We start from the raw sequence: 16,512 nt of genomic DNA on the forward strand, positions 1-16,512 counted from the left end.
TACATTAACTAGGTTAAGTTACTGTATTGGTGTCTTCATTGGCACTAGTAACAACAAAAATATAACAGGTGGCTACAAGTTTTTCAAAATGCTGGTCATGGCCAGCAGCAAGATGAAACCATCATAAAACTGACTGGGTTTTTGTCAATATTTTTTCAAAGCAATGGACTTATGAGCTACACAAATAACTATATTTGGTCCTGGATAAAAAAGTTTAATGAACAAACTATATATTTTATTTTTTTTAAAAACACTGACAAAAGCAAAACTCATGATGGACCTAAAATATTGTTCATAACTACATATAATGAATAAAATACAGGCAACAACGGAAAGGGCCATTCCTTGTTATTCAAGCAAAACAGCAACAGGATGGCATGTGAGAGTGGGTGGTACAACCTAGGTGCAGGGCTAATAGGGGCTCATTAAAGAGGTTGCATTGTTAATTTGGTATGGCCCCTCTAGATCATTACCTCACCCCACTAATCACCCCGACACATACACATAGACACAGCTGATTTGAGCCCAGCAGATACAATCTAATTACTCTGGCTTCTAATTGATTAGTAATGGAAGGAGAAGGAAGTGGAGAGGGGCGGGATCGCAGGTAAAGTAAAGTCTCGACCTGAAAGGAATGATTTGCTGAAAAGGAGAGGAGGAGTGTTTGCCATAGGTCGAAGGTTATCTGCCCCAGGACAAAACAACATGGCTGACCCAGCAATAACTGTAATACCATGCCATTAACACAGAATATATATATATATATATATATATATATATATATATATATATATATATATATATATATATATATAAAGGCCTCACAATTGAAAACATACAGGTTTCTATACAACCCATGTGAATGGTGAATGATGGTTCAATATGGCTGACACTGCAGCACCACAGTGTTTCCTGTTGCCTGGAGCTTCTACCTCCTTTCTAAGAGAAATAGTAAAGACTCTCCAACATCACCTCATACTTAGAAACAGCATGTTGTTCTAGCGCTGACATAGCAATTACATAAACACGCACTTGGTCATTGACCTGAACACATGACCTCTTACCCAGTATGTTGCCTGGAGGCTGAACATGCTCCATACAAGCCAGATTGCTGTGAAGGTGTATTCTATATATCGGTATTGTTCCGATAAACCTGGGCCAATATTAACAACTGAAACTTGTTGCCGTTTGTTTCTGGAGGGGGATGGGAAGACGTTGGTCATGTATTATCTGTTTGGTCGTGTTACAGTGATACTGATGCAGCAAAGGATTGTGGGGTGTTAAACTGAAGCAGAGAAGCAGTGGTGGTCATTTTTATTCAGGTGTCAAAAGGGTAATGAAATAGAGATAAAATCCAAAATCTATCAGCTACAGGCCATAACAGCAATATTGGTTTCTGATATCAGCCCAAATTTTTCACATCAGTGCATCTGTAAAATAAATGTTTAGAAAATCTGTTTTAGAGTTACTCCATTGTTCTGCTGTCTAACCTTTTGCTCTTTTGCTCATTTGTACGTCTGCTGGTCTCATATGTTGGAGGGAAACAAAACATCAAAAATATCAAATCTTTGTCTTGATTGTACCTTGACTGACTACGGATCAACACTGGTCGTTATGGCTAACAATGGCATATTATGTGATGTGCATTGTCCCTCTTGACTTTTAAAAACAACAACAATATTCAAAAAGTGATTAAAATATTAAAACATGGTATGAGGTTTCTGGCGCGAAGAAATCGTCCTTTATTTGTATGGTTAATTGTGATTATGAGGCCATAGAGCTGCTTTGTCCCTGGTTTTCAGACACTTGTGCAGAAACTTACTTAAACTTTTTACCTGCTCTCTGTCAGCTGCCTCTTTGAAGCTTGACTGAATGTTTGTTTACCGAGCGTGTGACGATCTGAGCAAATTAAGGCAGCTTTAGATCTCCTTTTGTAGCTGCCCCTCAGTGTTTATGCACGTGTGTGTGGATCAGTGTGTTTGTTTGTACTGGTAAACTGACCGTACTCTGCTCGGAGATGCTCAGGAATGTGTGGCTCATATCCTTCTTTCTCTGGAACCTCTTCAAACTCGTCTTCGTCATCGTCCTCCTCTCCGTGTGAGGTAGCCTTCATCTAAGGAAGAGAAAGAAACTGTGGTTTTTAACCTTACAAAGACAAAAGAAAAAATGCTGCCATTCAAAAGGAAAAATGTGTAGTGTACATCAGTATAACAATGCCCACATATCAGTAACTTAGCTTCTTACCACTGACTTTGCCAGGTACAGTATAGCATGTTTTAGAGAACTCAAGTGGTAATGTAAGAATTATGAATATTTAATAAGAAGTTTAGATCAGAAAACTCAAACTCTGAACTAGAGGTAAGATATTACTGATCTGTTACTAATAGTAAGAGATGTTTTATATATATTTATACCTGTATATGTTTAGCTTTTACAATCTATCTCTTTTCTTTAATCCACACAGGGTCAGAATATACATCCACTGATCCCTCAGTAGGATACAGATACGCAGCATTCTTTTTGCAGAATACAACAAGCTTCTGGCTAAATATTGGAGCTCTCTTCTTAGTAGAACTGAACCAATCCTTATTGTACAATAATCTCTGGGGATTCTAAAGCAATCCCCCAAAACAGAAGCAGACTTATTTATCAGTTTATAGGGGTGCACCGATAAATCAGCCCCGATTTTCCTTCATCGTGGGAGATCTTATCTAAAGGTTTGAAAATCAGCTACTGCCAACATTTGCTCTGCCTTGAGACAGACAGACAGACAGATTGACAGACCGCTCACCAAGTTATGCATGCTGTTAACAAGAGTTATCCCACTGTAGCCAAATTAGTGACTCTTTTCCTATATTTAGCAACTTTACAAACAAAAAAAATGGTATTGACCAAATCAGAACCTTAAGGTCAGGCTTTTTAAAGATTGGTCAGACAACTACAGTTGGTGCCCCCTTATCAAAGTGCATTCAAAAAAGTAGATATTAATGTTAAAACAAATCCAATGTCCGATTTGTATTTGAGATGTTGGACTGTAAGCTCAGTGCTGGTTGTGTAAAGATGGAGGGTTTCCTCCTTCAGAAAGCATGGAGTGGTGTAATGAAGGAGAGCAGTTTCAACCCGTTTCCAGCAGATCATTCCACCTCGGCCACCCTTAAAGCTCGCCGACTGACAATAAACTCTGTTACTGTAAGTGTGAGTTTTTATGGTAATGAATAACAACCCTGTGTGTCATTGATTTATTCTTCTTTCAACAGCCTCTGGCTTCAGACAGACATGGTGGTCATTTCAGGAAGTTTGGGCACAGTGAGGAAAATGCTCCAACTTTTACTTCTAAATACTCACAGCATCAAAAAAAAAGGAATGGAAATCCAAGCTAAGCAGATGACACAGAGAGGGCTGAACAAAAACAGGACATGTGATGTCTTTGTGTTAGAGGGGAGGGAACAGGGGGGCGGTAATGATGTCTGAATGTGTGTGAATGTGGGTTTGATGATCAGCCATCAGCGCGGAGCTAAATTTATGGTTTTTAATTTCCTGGTGTGGTTGTTAGCCGATGGTTGGGCTACAATGCAGAACACAACACTCCTGTACAGAGAGAGGGTCATTTTCATTACACAAATGTCGTGCATGTGTGTGTGTGTGTTTGGAGAGGGGTGTGGTTGCTAAGGATGCACACACATCACACACACACACACACACGCTTCAGCTCAGCAGCATCATAATCACGGTGATTAGTGTTATGAGGAGCAGTAAAACCTAACGTCAAACTAACATCTTATTCCCACAGGCCCCTTTATCATTCACTCATTCCATTTGTGTGTGCATGTGTGTGTGTGTGTGTTACAGGGCTGCTGCGTTTCTGCAGATAAAGACTATTAACATGTTTGAATTAGTTTACAAATGATGAGTTTGTGAATGATGACTAAAAACACCCTCCCCCACCACACACACACACACACACCCCCACGCGCACAGAGTCAGCTAACCATGTCACCAGCCTGGATCGGCAGCTCTCGAGGCGGCATGCAGAGAACAATTAAAACCGTTTATATTACAACACTTGCTGTTTGGTTAACAAGCAACTAAACAATTAAAAGCTAATTAGCACTCATTAACGCTCCCACAACACACACTGAATGAGGTCTATGAGCCAGAGATTTTATGACATGTGAAGTGTGCACACACACACTCACACTTACACACCATGTGTAATTCTCTGACAACTATGTGCTTGCTGTTCAGTTGTTCACTCATTTGGCAGGCTTGTCTGTAATCATCATTTGACAATAAACATCATATATGATATATAACAATCTGCAGCTATCAGACTGGAACTGGAGGAAACTGCAGCTAATTACAGCAATAGCTCTGAAATAGCTCTTTACCATAGAGTCCCTTTCCTCTCCAGGTTGTCCTGGTTTTAGCTCCGCCCATCTTCCCAACAACAGACCAGCTTCAGCACGCCACTGCAGGAGAATGTTCTCACAGCTTGTAGTTCCATCTGAGCAGGACAGCAGCTGCATTGCGTTTGGTCATAAATTTGTCCAAACTGGAATTACAAAAATAAATTTGCGTAATGAACACAAGCCAATGTTGGAAAAAGTAAAAGGTTTTTTCCCCCCATCATGACAATTTGCATACAGCAGCAAAGTATTTATTTGTCGGCACTGGCCTCCTTGGACAAGGCGCTACTGTCTCCATCAGAGCTCTCACAGCAGCAAAGTTTAGTTTGTCATTCAAAAGTGTTGAATCCACAGCTCTTCTGTAAAACTGCCAACTCCAATTTCCACTAAACGCCACCAACGTAGCCCACTGCAAACATAGGACTTTTTTTTAAAAATGGCTCTCTTCTTTTAAGGTGAACCCTACATTTGTGGAATGGAGGGGTGCACCAATCGCATTCTTCTAACTGATCATTGATCTTTAAAAAGCCTGATTTCAGTTTTGGTCGATAGTGATCCTTTTTTTGTCTTAAAAGTCACTAGAGAGAGCAAGTGACTTGCTCTCTCTAGCAAGTCACTTGCCATTGTCATCCCATTGTTGATAGTCATCAACAATGGGATGACTATAGTTAACCACACATGCTGATGTGACCTTGGGGGTCAGTCCTCTCTCACAATAGAGCAAAAGGGGACAGCAGCAGACCATTGCAGAGGGAGATAGTATCTATTTCACATGTAAATATGGGCTGATCTTCTAAAGGAAATCAGGGCCGATTTCCACCCGCAGTGGACCGTAAACGGCTACCTTATAGACAGATTGGTCTAAGCTCAGGATCTGTTCAGCTCATCCAGAGTTGTCCGAGTTGGACCTCTCAGCCCCTTTTCTCTCGTTCATCTTCTCTTATAGTTAGGCTGAAGCCCTTTTATGCCTCATTTTGCAATGATTTCTGATGCTGTGTCACATAAAATCCTTCACCAACATTCACTGAAGCTTGTGCACAAGTTTAAGAGTGTGGGTGCGTCTGCACGGCACCACATGTTGAACTCCAATTGTCTGTTTGGTATCTTTCCTCAATAACTTTCAAAGTTTTTCCAGTTTCAGACCGAACGATCTTGTCTGATATGGGCAGCTCAAAGAAGCAAACTCCATTTCTGCTGACTCAAACAACATCAATACAAATGATTCTTTTATTTCTGGAAAAAAAAGATGCTTAAGTGAATGAAAGTGAGGTTTGAGATACTGTGCCTCCGTCTTATTTATTCTCCTATAGAAAGAGCAGACAAAGCTGTTAAACAACGTGTAACATTTTAAACACCAGAGCAAACTTTCTCCATTACTCCATGCCTCTGCAACAATTATTCATCCTCAGAGAGCAATGGATTCACTTCCAGCACACGTACACAGCCATACACACTGATATAGTCTCTATAGGTCTTGTGCTTGTCTACTTTAATCCCAGCTGGTTTATTCTGCTCTGATCAATGACCTAAGACTAAGAAGTGATCACCCAGCTGGAGGAAAATCCTGCCCTAACATCATCCCTTTTCCCCTGCTTTTCTGCCTCTTTGTCTCTAATTCACCCTAATTTAAGCCTGATAGCATCGAGTGCTGTCGCGCGTCCTGGCAGAGCTGTAAGTCTTACAGCAGGATTAGCTTTCCTCCAGAAACATTTTGCTGACGGCCGGCGCAGCTAAAATATGGCCTCTATTCCTCCACATGGCTGCGCGAGAGGCTGCTTTGCATTTTAACGAAGCTTTGGTTTATTCTCCAGGACACGAGCGCGGGAAGAAAACCCCACGCAGGAGATAAAAACTGCTGCTGTAAATGAAACTCAAGATTCAGCAGACAAATTAGAAGTGATGCTTTGGGTAAAGCAGAGCCATGAGTCACTATAATAGGAAAAGGACAGAACAAATATTGGTTACTCTAACATTAAAAACCAGGCCAGGTAGAAATAAAAAGAGTTCCAGAGTCCAGCTGAATAAATCAGAAAAGTTGTTGAAGTAAAACAAGATGGTGCGTTACTGTAATGGCAAAGATAAAATGCCATTACAGTATTTTAGAGAAAGCCAATCAGATCTTCAGCAGAAAATTCTAAGAGATTTGCTGGAGTTCAGGGTGAGACAAGACAGGCCAGTTAGGCCCCAGACCCTGCAGAGTGGAAGGGCTCTGCAGGGTCTCAGAGGTCTTCTGGGGGTTTGGACTCCACATTATGAATAGAGGAGAGGACCTCCATAAGTGTTTGGGGTAAACACAAATTCCCCAACTTTGGTATGAACTGACACATACGTTTTCCTGAAATTTATTCAATTACTCTGATGTGAGCAAGAAGCTGAGACCAAATATCTGGATGTCACAAAGAGACCATGGTCCAGTATGACAAACTTCCACCTATTATAACACCATATAAACACTTTGCCTGCTTGTCCAGCTGCTGCCTAAATACAACAAGGTGTCCATGGATCATTAAAAAGTCTAAACTCATATATCTAAAATTAAGCCTTAAATCCAATAAAATAATGTAAGTTTGTTATAAATACGCTAACTACAGGTGATCCATTTTGTTGTGACAGGTCTATTTAATCGAGATTTATTTTTTATAACTGACAATTTTCTGTCAGGTATAAGTTTGAGTTTTGCGTTGTCAACTGAATTCTGTGTTTCAAGTCGGTTCTGGCAACTGGTAACTTGCTGCTAATATACCATTGACAGGCAGCTAGCTAGGTCTACGTTGAGGGGCAATGAACAGCAGTGACAGGAAAACACAACACACCATAAGTGACATATAATCTTTAGACTTTCTTGCCTTGCGACACCAGCCCATGTGTGCATGACGAGTAACGAGCCCAAAATTTCACATGCGAGTTCACATGCGTAATGTCATCGGTTGCTTGGCTGGAGGAGAACAAGCGATTGTCGCCTCATGGTGGAAGTTCTATAGGAAATGAATGAAGAAGGAGCAAAGTCGCCTCTCGCGTGTCAAGCCTTTAAGCGCGTCAATTCATTTGTCTTTGCCACTGGTTCACTTTAATTGCCAGCCCGTTCCAGGATAGGTGTATTCTGTGGAAAAACGATTTCAAGTTTGGCACTATGCTAAAGTTGTTGAGGGCAATATAGCAATGCATAGGGAGAGCAGTGACTAACTTGTCTTGGAAGTCAGTCACTGCCTCCATGCATTGCATGGCAGGCACCTATTGTTCTACACCCAATAGAATGTCTGGATTATTTATTATTCTTTTGTGACCGTTAATGCGGCCCGAACCGCTGCGTGGAACCCCACAAATGTGGTATCAAAAAATGCGGCTCGATTACGGCATTAGAGCTATTACTTTTGGTGGGATTCGGAGTTACCATGGCAACATAAATTGCAAAAAAGACATTGATATGCCTGCTCCAGTAAAATGTTTTCAAAATTTACCTAGGGTTTTCTGTCCAGGTGCTTCAGACCGATGTGGTGCGACAGGACAAACTCACGCTCAGACCCATGTTTTTCCATATATTTCTGAAAAATGTCAGACCTCAGCGCACATCATCTTTCTCTGATCGCTGTTAATACTGTGAGTGAGGTAGAGATATGAATTGGGAGAATATTGGAGACGACAAATAGCCCTCTCATACGCTTCAAACGGTTTTCGAACACGTGTCACGGTTCCTGAACGGGAAGGAGTTGTTCGAAGTGCTCTTTTGGGGACAAACAGGTTGGTTTAAACATAAATTTCCCACACTTTCTGAGTCAAACAGCTGCAGGGGATTAATTACCGTAGCAACAGAACAGAGAGCATGGCCTCTGCCATGCTCTCTGTTCCTCCTCTGTTTCTAGTCCTAAGTAACTCCTCTGAGTTACTTAGGACTAGAAACATAACTGTAGTTCTATCTATGGGAAAGACTCAGTTAAAAGAGGCCTGAGCAGCATGTCAGAACTACAACATGGCGGAACTGTCAGTTAAACAGAAATTACTCTCCCCCTGTCTGTAAGTGACAGCTGAAGTTGGCAGGGAATTAGTTACACAGAGCAGGGCAGGGCACGCCATGTCTGGAGTTTGCCACAGTAGTTCTAACTGTGGCAAACTCTCACTTAAAACAGAGGCCTGAGCAGCACATCAGAACTACAACATGGTGGAACTGTCTGTTACTACAGAGAAGAACTTAGCTGGTATTCACAACTACTTGTGTTTTGAGCATTATATAACTGATTTAACACTATCACTATTACACATGGGATTAGTGTGGCCATTAAAAATTAAGTTTACTGAAAATTTCAAAACAAAAGCCTTGAACATTATTACATCATGTAATTGCTCAGTCAGAAAATCAGAACCACCGTTAAACAGCCATGCTCTTAGAAAAAGTTTTGATTCAGTAACTTAGGTTTGTTTATTTTGATGCACCAGCATTTGACTTTGAATGAATGTTTCCCTCTTTTACTAGACATTATTTGATATAGGCAGGGTTCTGAGACTTACTTGACTCATAATTTAGGGTACAGAGAACCTTAATGTTAAATGTTTAACTGGTTGCAGGTTTTTCAGTTGTTCTTTTGACTGAGTAGCTCAGGGGTGGGCAATCCTGCTCCTGGAGGGCCGGTGTCCTGCAGCTCTTAGATGTCTCCCTGGTCCAACACACTTGGATCCAACAGCTGAATAACTTCCTAAGTGCAGTCAAGTTCTCCAGAATTCTGCTAATGACCTCATTATTTGATTCAGGTGTGTTGAAGTAGAGATGCATCTAAAAGTTGCAGGAGACCGGCCCTCGAGGCCTGGAGTTGCCCACCCCTGGAATAGCTGCTGTATTGTGCCTGCAAGTATCTTGCATGTTTGTATGTTGCATGTTTACATTAATTAGGGGAATTTATTACCAGATCATTTTTTAATTTTGCCAGATAGTATCACTTATAACTAACGCAAAAAAATAAACAGTCAATACAGGTGATCGACAAAGATCGGCCTCATAGGTGATCGGTTTCGGAATCGGCAGCAAAAGAACCTGATCAGTTTTTTGCTGCCGATGAGGACAAGCCCCTACATGGGATGTGAGACATGTGGTCATCAGGGCCCTCGGGGCAGTCACCCCCAAATTGGAGCAGTGGCTAAAAAAGAACAACATCAGACATCTCAGTCCAGAAATGTGCAGTTCTAGGCACAGCCAAGATACTGCGCAAAACCCTCAAGCTCCCAGGCCTCTGGTAGAGGACCCGAGCTCAGAGGATGAAAGAGACCACCCGCGGAGGGTGAGAAGGGACTGAGATGTCTGATGTTGTTCCTGGGATCTGTTTTAGCCACTGCTCCAGTTTGGTGGTGACTGCTCCGAGGGCCCCAATGACCACAGGCACCACTGTGGTCTTCACCTTCCTTGTTTTTTCCAGTTCCTCTCTGAGGCTCTGGTATTTCTCCAGTTTTTTGTGCTCCTTTTTTCTGATGTTGTAATCACTTGGTATTGCTACATCCACCACAACGGCTTTCCTCTGTTGTTTATTCACCACCACAATGTCCGGTTGGTTCACCATTACCATTTTGTCTGTCTGTATCTGGAAGTCCCACAGGATCTTAGCTCAGTCATTCTCCACCACCTTCGGGGGTGTTCCCCACCTTGATCTCGGGGCTTCCAGTCCATATTCTGCACTGATGTTTCTGTACACTATGCCCGCCACTTGGTTATGTCATTCCATGTACGCTTTCCCTGCTAGCATCTTGGAGCCTTTGCTTGGCAGCCTTTTCCTGCTGTTATGTGCTGGACTGTCTCAGGGGCCTCCTTGCACAACCTACACCTTGGGACTTGTCTGGTGTGGTAGATCTGAGCCTCTAATGCTCTGGTGTTTAGGGCCTGTTCCTGTGCAGCCAGGATGAGTGCCTCTGCGTTGTCCTCGAGTCCAGCTTTTTCCAGCCATTGGTAGGATTTCCTGATATCAGCCACTTCAGTTATTTGTCGGTGGTACATCCCATGTAGGGGCTTGTCCTCCCATGATGGTACCTCCAGCACCTCATGCTCTGTTCCCCATTGTCTGAGACATTCGACAATGGCTCTCACACTCGCTAGTCCTCTGCCTCCTTCCTTACGGCTCGTGTACAGTCTCAGGGTGCTGGATTTGGGGTGGAACCCTCCATGCATGGTTAGTAGCTTCCGAGTATTAACATCCATGGCCTTTATCTCTTCCATTGGCCAGCTAATTATTCCAGCAGGGTATCTGATTACAGGTAAGGTATAGTTGTTTATTGCACGGATCTTGTTCTTGTTATTGAGCTGGCTTCTCAGGACTTGCCTTATTCGTTGGAGGTATTTGGCTGTGGCTCCTTTCCTTGTGACCTCATCGAGGTTGCCATTTGTTTGTGGTATTCCCAGGTACTTGTAACTGTCCTCGATGTCTGCTATTGTTCCTTATGGGAGTGAGACCCCTTCTGTGTGGACGACCTTCCCTTTCCTTGTAACCATCCAACCACACTTCTCGTCCGAATGACATCCCAATGTCAGTGCTGTAGATCCTGGTGGTGTGGATCAGTGAGTCGAGGTCTCGCTCGCTCTTGGCGTAAAGCTTGATGTCATTCATGTAGAGGAGGTGACTGATTGTGGCCCCATTCTTGAGTCGGTATCTGTAGCCAGACTTGTTGATGATTTGGCTGAGAGGGTTCAGGCCTATGCAGAACAGCAGTGGGGACAGAGCATCTCCTTCGTATATGCCACATTTGATGGACACATGTGCAAGTGGTTTGCAGTTGGCTTCAAGGGTGGTTTTCCACAGCCCCATCGAGTTTGCAATGGAAGTTCTTAGAGTCCTATTGATGTTGTACATCTCTAAGCATCTGTGTGTGGCATTGAGTCAAAGGCTTTCTTGTAATCAATCCAAGCCGTGCACAGGTTGGTGTGTCGGGTTTTGCAGTCTTGGGCGACTGTGTGGTCTACAAGGAGTTGCTATTTATGCCTATGCCCTTCTGTGCCGTGCTCATGTATTTATCCATGTGCCCATTAATCTTAGCCACTATGATGCCTGACATGAGCTTCCATGTTGTAGAGAGAAAGGTTATTGGCCAATAGATGGATGGGACTGAACCCTTTGAGGGATCCTTCTGGATCAGGATTGTGCACCCTTCAGTTAACCATTCAGGGTGAGTCCCATTTTGTAGCAGCTGGTTCAGTTGAGCTGCCAGTCGCTCATGGAGGGCAGTGAGTTTCTTCAGCCAGTAGGCATAGATCATGTCAGGTCCTGGTGCTGTCCAGTTTTTCATACCTGAGATTCTTTCTTGGACGTCTGCCATTGTGATAGTTACCAGGGCTTGTTCAGGGAGGTTGCTGTGGTCCTCTCGTAGAGAGGTTAGCCACTGTGCATTGCTGTTGTGGGACGTCTCCCTTTCCCATATGCCTTTCCAGTATTGTTCAGTCTCCAGCCTTGGTGGGTCTGCTCTGTTGTTAGTACCCTGCCATTGGGAATACACTTTAGCTGGTTGGGTGGAGAAGAGCCGGTTAATCCTCCTGGCTTCATTCTCTCATTTATCTCTTTAGGCAGCTGGCCAAGGCTTGGAGCCTTTGCTTGGCAGTTTTGAGTGCTTCAGGTACGGACATCTGGCTGTATTTATTGGGTACTGATCTTTTCATTGCACCCCTTTGGAGCTCTGACAGTTGGCTCACTTCTCTCCTAGTTATCTTGATTTTAGCCTCTAACCGTCTTTTCCATGGTGGGTATTGGGTCTCTTATAACCAAGCATCTCAAGGATCACTGATGCTGAGCTGTATATCAATAAGACTTTCTGATGGTATTGCCCACAGCCATTGTAATTGGCGTTGGGTTTGCCTGGTGTTCATTCGGGCCACGATCCTCTCTCTCAGGTCAGTTGCTGCCTTGTTCAGCTTTGATGGTTTGTTTATTATTGTGACTACATACACAGTTTCTGGCCAGGTAGTTGTAGTTAACTCCCCTCTGACCTGGCATCCTGGCTCCTCCCCCTTGCCATAGCATTTGTGTTGTACCTCGTCAATCTCAAGTTGTGACAGCAGTTGCTGTTTGCGGCTGTTGGAACTGAGCTGCTAGTTGTTTGGCAGTTAGTGTTGACTAGGGATGTCGAACTAACCGTTCCTCCCACATTCTTTGCATGTAGCCTCTCTGCCTAGGGTTACTCGAGTAGTAGCATTCCAAAAGATCCATGTTTTCACTTCTCGCTCATTTCCGTCTTGTTCCAGTAGCCCATTTTTCACCAAGGTGCTCTGGTTATCCAGCACCTGACGCAGACCTTGTTTGGCTGGGCGACGTTTGAGCCGGCATGTCATGCTTATCAATGTCTCTCATGGTATGAGATAGGCTATAAAGCTCAAAGGGTCTTGCCTAAGGACCCACACTGGATACCTCAATTTCACTGTTCTATCTTTTTTTGCCCCAGCCTGGATTCAAACCCGGGTCTCCCGGGTGAAAACTAGGAGACCCGTCCATTGAGCTATATCTAAAATGATAGTGTATGATCATCATAACAAGAAGATCTGATTAATTCATCAAGCTTTCTTAGGAATGACCTTAAAAATGTTCATACCTTGACTATAATTATTTTCCTAGGCTAGTGAAAAGTGTAGCAGCCTTTTGCGTAATAGTGTGAGGGGAGGGGCATCACTGTATGATCAGAGGAAAAGCTCACTCCCATGCTGTGTCACAAATATCCTAACGTCTAAATTTGGCCTCCACAGGTGTCTTCCTCTCAGCACCACCTCACCCTGCCTCTGCCTCCACCCTCCCCCTTCAGTAAGCTCTGTGCTTTACAGAGCTGCTGTCAGGGCGCCACATCGGACAACTGCTTCCCTGACTTCATTTGTCTCTTGGCAAGTTTGATGGCACTGTGTTTAAAAACCCATTCAATCTTATAAACCAAAAATTAAATGTAGTCGACTGTGATGGGCACTCAGTGCATCTGCTATTTATATGCTAATGTACACTTGGCCTGCCAAGGTCTGGCAAATTATTACTGCACAGCCATAAGTCAGGTGTATGGCAGAGGGGGACGGGGCGGGGTGAGTGGGCAATGCATTGCACAGGCAAAAGCAGATGAGGTGTGGAGGAGGAGAACAAGGAGTAAGTAAAAGGAGAGGGAGGAGTAGGAGGAAGGAGGAGAGGGATGGAGAGCATGAGGAGGTGAAAAAGACATTGGAGATGTCTCCATTGTCGATTCTGACAAGTTAATAAAGCTCTCCACCTGGCTGAACACACTAACACACACACTCAAGGCCTAGATGATTTAATTTCACATTTAAAATCTAAAATGGAAAATGTCTTTTTGGGAAACTGAATGTCTGAATGGGAGTCACCATTTCTAAAACACAGGAACTCTAGAAAGCCGATGAGCTTAATAAAGACCTAGCACTAGTAACTCTGACAGACGACACTCCCCACAATGCCATTCAAAAAAATCAATGATACACATATAATGTATAGAAAGTGGCTCTGCTTGGGACACTGGTCATGGAAGGACAACGAAGAAGGAAACAGCTAAGAGGAAGTGAGGTAATCATTATTTCAACATGAACACTGTAATAGTTATTTAGTGAAGATTTATACAAATGTACATAATTCCTTTCCACCTCACATAAACATTCTTCAAAAGTATTCATGTCTCCTGCAGATAGAAAACCAGATAGTAGAAGTGGACCAGTTGAAGTGAAATATCAACACTGCTGTCTGAGTTCATTTCTGCATAAAATATGTCCACAAACTTCTGACCAATCACACAACACTTCATACAGAGCTCTACTGAAATAGTTCGAGAGTGAATGGCTCTCTGCGATCAAAACTATGCAGTTTTTGTTGCACGTCTACGTCAATGAAAGCCGATTCCAACACTTTGGATGAAGAATGTGGGAGCCTTTAGTTAACCTAGTTAACACTTTCAGGCACTCCGTCGTATCTATCTGTTGAAACTCCTCTCTCATCTTAACCTACACAGATTTCACTCCCTGACCTGAACTCTGCCATTTTGAAATATTTGTTCTATTCATTAGGCTCGAGGTGTGCTCTATGCAATTGATTTAAACATATTTACAAACTAATTAGGCCCATATTTACAAACTAAAGCTTCCCGTGGAGTCTGACCTATTCAAGGCTTGATTTGCCACAACATCCCACATCTCTATTACCACCTTGCACTTCTATTCATTACTACCTTGAAAAGATCCCCTGGGATGTCCCTCTAATGAGAAAAAGCTCTGCACTCCTCGCTCGCTCTTTCTCCATCTCTCTATGTAACGTCTCCACATTATTCCTCTCAACCCCCTCTCTACCTAAAACACACTGAAGAGGCCTTTGTCTCTGGGGAGCAGTCAGCTTATATGATGTATAAGGTGACATCTTTATTTCACTAACCTATCCTGGCAGGTCTATTAGCCGGCTCAGAGCTTCCCAAACCTTTTCCTGTCAAAGAGCCTATTCTCAACTGTCTGCTCCACTTCCCCCTCCCAGTCTGTCTCAATCTGTGATTAAAACAGTCGTTATGATACATTCTCGCCCCCCTGCCAACGGGAGATTACTCTGTTTCATTTCAACGTGCATTCTGAGCGACACCTGAAAGGTCAATCATGCCACACAGAAAGTCCTGAGGCCCAACTGGGCGTCTGAAGCCCACAATCCCAGTTTAGCCCTGTGGTAAGGGATAAAAGACTATCTCAGCGATAGCCAGTCTCTCCTCCTTCGTCCTAATTCCCCCAAGTCAGTCCCAGTGGATCCATCAGTTCCAATTTGGAAACAATTTCTTTCCCACTATCAGAGACCTCTGACGGAACCAGACTGTGATTTACCTTTTTAGAACTCTAACAGCAGAGCCAGCCTTTATTCTGATCCCATTTCCATCCACTCATGTTAGGCATATTCTAACTCTATTTAACAAACTCCACGACACTACTTGGATCATTTTTGTGAATTACAGAAAATCAACCCAAAATTCGAACCTGTGAACCATTGGGTTCACAAAAACAATAATTGTATTGTTTTTTAACAATGCTGCAGTTAATTGCTGCATAAAGTGCCTTCCAAAACTCCTCATGACTAGGAAATGTCTACATTGTTATGTGACCATTATGTTAAAATAAAGAAAATATAGACATGTCTTAATTTTTTGTGTGCATAAAATTGTATGCATCCCCCCGGAGTTAATACTTCGAAAAATTATCTGTTACTGCAGTCACAGGTGAATGTGCTTTGGTATGTCTCCATCTCTGTAGATCCAGAAATGTTGCCATTTTTTTGAGGCAAGAGAGGAGATAATTTATTAAGCTGAGACAGACTGTAAATTGAATATATGAGAACAACAATTTTCAGTACTACCAAAAGACTGTATTTTGAACTTTGACTGTGCCTCGCCAACACAAGATCTAAACCATTCTACTGTAGCCCCGGTACTGTTCTTAGAGGTTCTGGAAGATGATTCTTTGCATCAATCTCCAGGATTATCCTGGTGAAAGACTAACCATTTGCTGTTACATTGTTGGATTTGTTGCGTTGTGGCTTTTTCCTATTAGTTTGTGGCTGTGTGCTGTTGCTTTGCAACTTTGTGTTGTTGCTTTGTGTCTTTGTCCTGTAGCCTGGTGGCTTTGGAATTTGTTGTTGTGTTGTGGCTTCTGGATTTTATTATCCTTTGTGACCTCCATACACACCAATAGAATGGGTTATGTAATCACACAAGATAATAACTACCCTGGAGCTCTTCCATCAAGCACCACATTGTGTCCAGGTTAAACTGTCATTATCCCTGCTCAGTGACTGAAACCTCTGATTGGCCACCACTGTGCATCTTATTGTCAAGATATTTTAAAGTCTTTCATTACATCCCACAGATAAAAATAAAATAAGTAATAAATCAAGTCGCTAAACTCAAAGAGACTTTCTGTAAACAAGCAATCCAATGAAAGTAAAATCAAGAAAAAATGTACATTGACCCAGGAAAACATGTTATTCGTATCCAAGGTTCATTCAGGCAATAAATGTACATATGAGAAGGAGGGAGCACTGGAAGAAAGAAATAGAGGAATAGTCTTTCTTTGTTTATCTCCAGCGCAGAACGAGTGACCACATCCATTGTGGTGCGATAAGATGGGTTATCAGCAGTA

General features: G+C 42.7%; 1 protein-coding gene across 4 annotated transcripts in view; it reads right to left on the bottom strand.

The window, feature by feature from the left end:
- uvssa (UV-stimulated scaffold protein A) overlaps positions 1-16,512 on the bottom strand; it is a 64,907-nt gene that overhangs the window by 35,010 nt on the left and 13,385 nt on the right. For all 4 annotated transcript variants that reach the window (XM_081611847.1, XM_081611846.1, XM_081611845.1 and 1 more), the window contains one exon: positions 2,002-2,113. In XM_081611847.1, coding sequence (XP_081467973.1) covers positions 2,002-2,113 — 112 coding nt within the window. The remainder of the gene's footprint in view (positions 1-2,001; positions 2,114-16,512) is intronic.

Source organism: Poecilia reticulata, chromosome 10 (genome assembly GCF_904066995.2).
Source record: "Poecilia reticulata chromosome 10, P_reticulata-male-v2, whole genome shotgun sequence".
Classification (NCBI taxonomy): Eukaryota; Metazoa; Chordata; class Actinopteri; order Cyprinodontiformes; family Poeciliidae; genus Poecilia; species Poecilia reticulata.